Raw genomic sequence first — 7,415 nt, forward strand, 5'->3', positions numbered from 1 at the left:
GATTTTTATGCGAATTCTGGTGTTTCCATCACCGTTTACTGATTCGATACTTCAAAATTCGCAAAAAATCAGGGGGATGGAAACGCAGCTAGAGAATGCTGAAAGCGCACAGATGAGAGGAAGAGTTTCCCGAAAATCAACATTGTTTTTTGTGCTGTGATTTGTGTCAGGTTGCTCTAGGAGTCATTAATAAGAAATGAATGACTTTGAAGGACAAAAAAATTAATATTTGTCCTTCAAATTAGTACCTCAGCTTTATTATACCTTTTTATTCTATGCTTTCAGAATGAATGGTAGTTCTCCTAGACCCCTGCCTGTGAATGGAGGTAGTTGAGGGTTTAACCAGAACCCTGCCTGTGAATGGAGGTAGTTTAGGGTTTAACCAGACCCCTGCCTGTGAATGGAGGTAGTTTAGGGTTTAACCAGAACCCTGCCTGTGAATGGAGGTAGTTTAGGGTTTAACCAGAACCCTGCCTGTGAATGGAGGTTTTGATGGTTTAACCGTATCGCTCACTTTAAAACCTGCTACATTGTGATCTTTACAGATAGCTAGAGCCAGCGATCGTAACAAGAAAGGCTGAAAAATGATCTCCTTGTTTAAGAACTTCTTCATGTCAAAGGACAAGAGATCATACAGTTTGTGAGCCACTGGGTTAATAAATGTTGGGCTGAATCCATTTTCTTTTTTTTAAAGCTGTTAATTAACTAAGCCGTTCTCTTCTAGATAAACAACAACAACCATCTGTGATTCAGGACTCTAGGATGTCTGGCTGATGTATTTAATAATCTGACAAATCCTTACCTTGTCTCAGTAGGCTGATTTCCTTCTCCAAACCTAACAGGTTGTGTCATAGAGTGGTCACTCTTCATGGAGACACCGCTGGGTCCAGGGGAGTCTGCTCTCTGCTGCTGGATGCCTCTAGATAATTTTAGATTCAAAAGTTGTATTGCTTTTCAAGTTATTTCATTGTAGGGATACATTAAAAGTAGTTTAGTGCATAAAGTAGTCATATTTTCAAGTTAAACGCTGGATATAATGGATTCATGAGCTGGAAACGTCCTTCTAGCTGTATGTTCATATGTAAATAGGTTCTACTCACCCCTCCATGGAGCGGTCTAGAGGGAACACTGTGGCCTCAGCTGGCCTACTGAGTGAGCAGAACATGTGCATTAAAACAGGTCTCAGTTGGAGTGATTTCCAGAGTGGAATGCTGGGCAGGTCAACATGTTGGCTAAGTATGTTGAAAGACTAAAACGTTTGTCCTTCACGTAAATCCCTCAGCTTTCTTCTACCTTTGTTATCCATGTTTTCTAAATGACCGCTTGATATCGAATCTCCATATAAAGCAGGTCCTACAAGACCTGCCTCATGTTGAAGGAGAGGAGATCAGACTGTGAGCCATGGAGCTGCACATGATGGATCTATGGATGCTGGACTGTGTTTTTTGGTAATCTAAAAGATTCTTACCTTTCAGATTACAAGATTCAAACAATTTAAGTCTTTCCTTGAAATTGACCCTTCTCCTGTAGAGTGATCTGGGTATTTGATATTCAGACAGATCCTTACCTTGGTTGAATAGACTGATTTCGGTCTTTTAACCTGACAGGTAGCATCATCATCAAAGCGCTTTGGGTATGAGAAAATCGCTATATAAATTGAATTTATTATTATTATTATTATTATTATTATTATTATTATTATTATTATTATTATTATTATTATCATACAGTGGTCACTCTTCATGGAGACCCACCTGGGTCTAGGGGAGTCTGCTCTCTGCTGCTGCTCTGGGCTTCAACACAACACACACACAGCTTTTACTCAGACTAATGATGGTGTCATGATGTATCACTGCTGAGTTCTGAGATGAACAAAGGTCACAGATAGTTGGAGATCTGCTCTGATTATTGGATGTGAAGCCTGGACAGACAAAACTTTATCAACAGTTTGAAGGTCCACAAGTATTTTGTTTTCTCCTCTTTTCTCCTTGTTATGGCTGATCAATAGAGTCTGATAACAACCAATTGTTCTGATTCATCGTATGTTTGAAACTCCTACCTCTCTTCTTTGGAGGGGCCTCCATCTTTAAGGTCAGGAAATTCATTCTTGCACCGGTCACTCTCCATGAGGACTCCGCTGGGTCCAGGGGGGTCTGCTGTCTCCGGTTGGACTCTTCTGGATATTTTTAGATTCAAATGTTTTATTGCTTTTCAGGCAATTACATTGTAGAGTTAAAATAAAAGTAGTTTAGGGCATAAAGTGGTCCTATTTTAAAGTTAAAGAGCACCTATTATGCTTTTTCGACTTTTATGACCTATAAACCTTAACTATAAAACCTGGTTATAATGATTTATAGTCATGTTTAACCATACTAAAGTGTCAAATAATGACGTTCATGCATTTAGACGTATTCCCTGCTGACCGTCTGGGGTGGTTGTGCAGAGCGCTAAACACTAGGGACGCCGGTCGCTATTCACTTGTTCAAATTTCCGGGATTTATCTACGTTGACCATTCCGGAATTTCCATGTATGGTAATGCGGCAACATGCTCTTCCGGAAGGTAACCAATCACAAAGGAGTGGGGTTTTAGGAGGGGGGCGAGGGGGCGGAGAAGGACGATGCCGAGTGTTGACAGATGTCACGTTTCCATCTAAAAGGTGAAGCGAATCTTTAGAAAGTTCGCAAAAAGAAATTCAAATTAGGTGCGTTTCCATCAAGTGGTTGGATCGGAAAACTATTCCAGGGCTTGTCGTATCCTTTTGATAACAGCCTCACTTAGGTCCTGATATATAGTGGAATTGTGTTGTTTTCCATCTAAAATAGGTGTAATGTTTATGTCTTCGATGACAGCAAGGAAAAGTTTTACCTCTTCAGCGGTCCACACGTATCTATTATTCACATTGGCCATCTTTTCCATGGACGTATTTAAAGGATACATTGTACATATTTATAATTTGAAATTCGTTACAGCCTTTATAGCACAGATACTCCAGGGTCTATAGCATATAACCGTGTTGTCTGATTACAGTTTAATGCATTTTCCACAATGTACCAGCTCTCGTTTTGAAGGCTGAACAGACAATTTGACTGGAATTACTTAGTAGGTGTCGTTATATCAGCGATTAATGGACACAGTATAATTAAAGGATATGCAAACATAGACATCCTATATCATATATATATATGATATAGGATGTCTATGTATACAAACGCTTAAAAATATATATACATTGACGCTACAAGTTGATGTTGGCAGGGTTGCTATGGCCGGTCGTTATGCGGAAATCGGAACGAAGTTGTCAGTCCTGTGTGTTCAATGTTCGCTACGTCACAGCTGTTTCGAAAAGTGTGTTTCCATCTCCCATTTTGCGCATTTACTCTCTTTCGCATTTCTCAAAAACCACCTCAAGCGAGCGGATAAACTTTTTGCGAATTAGAGGATTTTTATGCGAATTCTGGTGTTTCCATCACCGTTTACTGATTCGATACTTCAAAATTCGCATAAAATCAGGGGGATGGAAACGCAGCTAGAGAATGCTGAAAGCGCACAGATGAGAGGAAGAGTTTCCCGAAAATCAACATTGTTTTTTGTGCTGTGATTTGTGTCAGGTTGCTCTAGGAGTCATTAATAAGAAATGAATGACTTTGAAGGACAAAAAAATTAATATTTGTCCTTCAAATTAGTACCTCAGCTTTATTATACCTTTTTATTCTATGCTTTCAGAATGAATGGTAGTTCTCCTAGACCCCTGCCTGTGAATGGAGGTAGTTGAGGGTTTAACCAGAACCCTGCCTGTGAATGGAGGTAGTTTAGGGTTTAACCAGACCCCTGCCTGTGAATGGAGGTAGTTTAGGGTTTAACCAGAACCCTGCCTGTGAATGGAGGTAGTTTAGGGTTTAACCAGAACCCTGCCTGTGAATGGAGGTTTTGATGGTTTAACCGTATCGCTCACTTTAAAACCTGCTACATTGTGATCTTTACAGATAGCTAGAGCCAGCGATCGTAACAAGAAAGGCTGAAAAATGATCTCCTTGTTTAAGAACTTCTTCATGTCAAAGGACAAGAGATCATACAGTTTGTGAGCCACTGGGTTAATAAATGTTGGGCTGAATCCATTTTCTTTTTTTTAAAGCTGTTAATTAACTAAGCCGTTCTCTTCTAGATAAACAACAACAACCATCTGTGATTCAGGACTCTAGGATGTCTGGCTGATGTATTTAATAATCGGACAGATCCTTACCTTGGCTCAGTAGGCTGATTTCCGTCTCCAAACCTAGCAGGTTGTGTCATAGAGCGGTCACTCTTCATGGAGACACCGCTGGGTCCAGGGGAGTCTGCTCTCTGCTGCTGGATGCCTCTAGATAATTTTAGATTCAAAAGTTGTATTGCTTTTCAAGTTATTTCATTGTAGGGATACATTAAAAGTAGTTTAGTGCATAAAGTAGTCATATTTTCAAGTTAAACGCTGGATATAATGGATTCATGAGCTGGAAACGTCCTTCTAGCGCTATGTTCATATGTAAATAGGTTCTGCTCACCCCTCCATGGAGTTGAATTGTGTTTTGTTTTCCATCTAAAATAGCTCAATGTTCTCTACGTCACAGCTGTTTCGAAAAATGTGTTTCCATCTCCCATTTTGTGCATTTACTCTCTTTCGCATTCCTCAAAAACCACCTCAAGCGAGCGGATAAACTTTTTTGTGAATTAGAGGATTTTTATGTGAATTTTGTTTTTTCCATCACCGTTTACTGATTCTATACTTCAAAATTCGCATAAAATCAGGGGGATGGAAACATAGCTAGAGAATGCTGAAAACGCCCAGGTGAGAGGAAGAGTTTCCCGAAAATCAACATCGTTTTTTGTGCTGTGATTTGTGTCAGGTTGCTCTAGGAGTCATTAATTAGAAATTAAGACCAGAAAAGTAGTATAATAGGATATCTTTAAACGCTGGATATAATGGATTCATGAGCTGGAAACATCATTCTCGCTGTGTGTTCATGTAAATAGGTTTTACTCTCCCCTCCATGGAGCGGTCTAGAAGAGGAAGGTTCTCAAACGGCCAGCTGGCCTAAGGAAGTGTTCCATGTAGAGGCAGGGCTGCAGACCCAGCCCTCCACTCCCTGACTAGTAGTTTACATCCCAACATGACCAGTGGCTCATCAACCTGCTATTGGAATTCTAGATGGTAAAGTGGTAAGTGGGCCTCCGATATATACACTCTAGTTTAGGAGAAATGTTCGCTTTCCCCCACGAGGGATGCTCTGGTGACCACAGCTTCATGTCTGTTTGTCTGTTTAAACTCTTCCTTATGGGCTTCTAGTTCTACTTTCACTAGATCCGACGGGTGAGGAGGGAACATTAAGATAAGATATCTGAAGCCATTCTTTGGCCCTGTTTGAAAAGAGCTTTTGGATAAAAGGAAGATGATGGAAGGCTTCAGATTTGGACCAGTTTACTTTACATCCTGAAAATGAGGAGAATTTTAAATGAGATGAGAGTGTACGTTGGGTTCTGAGACCAGTGCAAGAAGATAATCTGCAAATATTCACTTATTTATTTTATTGATCACTTGAATACCTAGTACATAGTGATCTACAGATAGCGACAGCCTAGAAAGGCTGATAACTGATCTTGCTGTCAGCTAGAGCTGCTTCATATAAGGAGAATAGATCATACCATTATGATCCAATGGGTGGCTACATATGAGGGATCTATGGATGGTTGACTGTTGCATCTTGTTTAATCTGACAGATTCTTACCCTGGTTTAAATATTTCTGCAAGTATTGTATTGAAATCAACACTGATCCTCTTGCCAGAGCTGGGTCCAGTGGAGTCTGCCCTCTCCTGCTGCTCTGGGCTTCAACACAAAAGACACACAGCTTTTACTCAGACTAATGATGGTGTCATGATGTATCACTGCTGAGCTCTGAGATGAACGAAAGTCACGGACAGTAAGAGATCCTCTTCTTACCTCTCAGCTTTGCTGTGACGGCCATGTTCCCCAGACAGAGTGGCCTTAGAGTTAGGACCCCCCTCCTCTCTCTCCTCATCCATAGTAGACTGGAGACCTGGATACAAAGACAGCTACATATTGTTTCTCTGGTCATTCAGCGTTCGGTTATTCACTGCTTTTATAAAACCTGCTTATTGCCGGTCATTGCTGTTCATTGCTGCTCTCTTGCCGGTCATTGCTGTTCATTGCTGCTCTGGGGAAAGAAGTGGAGAGGCTGCCCAGTGTTTACTACAAACCACTGAGAACTTTATCGCTCACAAAATGTCTCTCAGGGCTTCAAGTGCGTCTGCAGGGGAACCAGAAGACAGATACGCTCACTATGAGGAAATCATCCTCTGAGGTTTTCTGTCCTGTTGAACCAGTCTGACTGATGACCTTAAACTGACTTCCTCATGACGGTTAGATCACAATCAGATCCCAAGATATTGCCCTCTTCCTCACTCACAATAACAATAATGACCATAATGAGAATAATACAATTATAATGGCCATTTTAATAACAATAATAATACTTATTTCTAAATACTTACATACTTAATATACATAATTATTTAACAATAATACTGATTATGATTATTATTACTAATCATTATAAAAGTAATTATAAGAATTACAATAATAATAATACAAAAATATAATTTGTAATTTAAAAAATAAAATAATCATAATAATCACGCATCTAACTATCATGAATAGTTAGACGAACAATAAATACATTTTAATGACACTAAATGTTGACAAACATAAAAAATACAATATGAGGATTGTCAAGTGGCTGCAGATTAAAAAGCAACAACATTTTCAACCTCATACGTTTTCATAAATATAACTCAACTTATTAATTATGATATAACAGAGCGTGTTGACTACAGTACCTTGTCTTCTCCCTGCTGTGATGAAGAGTTCAGCACCAAACCGTCCGACACAACAACAAGGAAAGGATGATGTTGTGAACCAACCGGTTGGTCCAGTTCAGCCTAAACTCCTCTTTGATTAACCTCTTAAAGGCTGCTGTTCTTCGACTTCACTCAGTGATAAAGAATAACCACTTTATTAATATATGAACGATGAACAGAGCTGTGATGTCCAGAAGCTCAGAGAAATACGAAGAGACACTTGGTGGTTCAAACAGCAGGTAGAGGCCCTCAGTCACTGATGAATCGCCACACATGTCCTCCTCAGTTGCAGAAAATAAATACCAGGATTTCATTAACACTGTAATGTTAATTAATGGTTATTTAATGTATGGTCGTGAATGCAGTTATAAGCATTAACTAGAAATGTACTACTAACATTTAACTAATGGTATGGTTACTATTAATTAACATTAGTAAATGCAGTTCTAACCATTATTATATAGCATTAGCATGGGGTTAGTGTTAGTGGGTTAAGGTTTGGG

At 39.5% G+C, this 7,415-nt stretch overlaps 1 protein-coding gene across 28 annotated transcripts in view; it reads right to left on the reverse strand.

The window, feature by feature from the left end:
• The window catches only part of LOC307070892 (uncharacterized protein), a 102,571-nt gene that overhangs the window by 59,300 nt on the left and 35,856 nt on the right, over nt 1–7,415 (reverse strand). For 20 of the 28 annotated variants that reach the window (XM_079729612.1, XM_079729614.1, XM_079729608.1 and 17 more), the window contains 5 exons: nt 4,243–4,359; nt 2,060–2,176; nt 1,755–1,793; nt 1,101–1,145; nt 803–919 (listed from right to left, as the gene is read on the reverse strand). In XM_079729612.1, the coding sequence (XP_079585738.1) occupies nt 803–919; nt 1,101–1,145; nt 1,755–1,793; nt 2,060–2,176; nt 4,243–4,359 (435 nt within the window). Of the gene's footprint in view, nt 1–802; nt 920–1,100; nt 1,149–1,754; nt 1,794–2,059; nt 2,177–4,242; nt 4,360–5,761; nt 5,861–5,974; nt 6,643–6,891; nt 7,003–7,415 lie in introns of those variants that run through there. The other 8 variants (XM_079729617.1, XM_079729616.1, XM_079729618.1 and 5 more) reach the window with 8 other exon arrangements.

Source organism: Pollachius pollachius, assembly GCF_949987615.1.
Source record: "Pollachius pollachius genome assembly, chromosome: 2".
NCBI classification, from domain to species: Eukaryota; Metazoa; Chordata; class Actinopteri; order Gadiformes; family Gadidae; genus Pollachius; species Pollachius pollachius.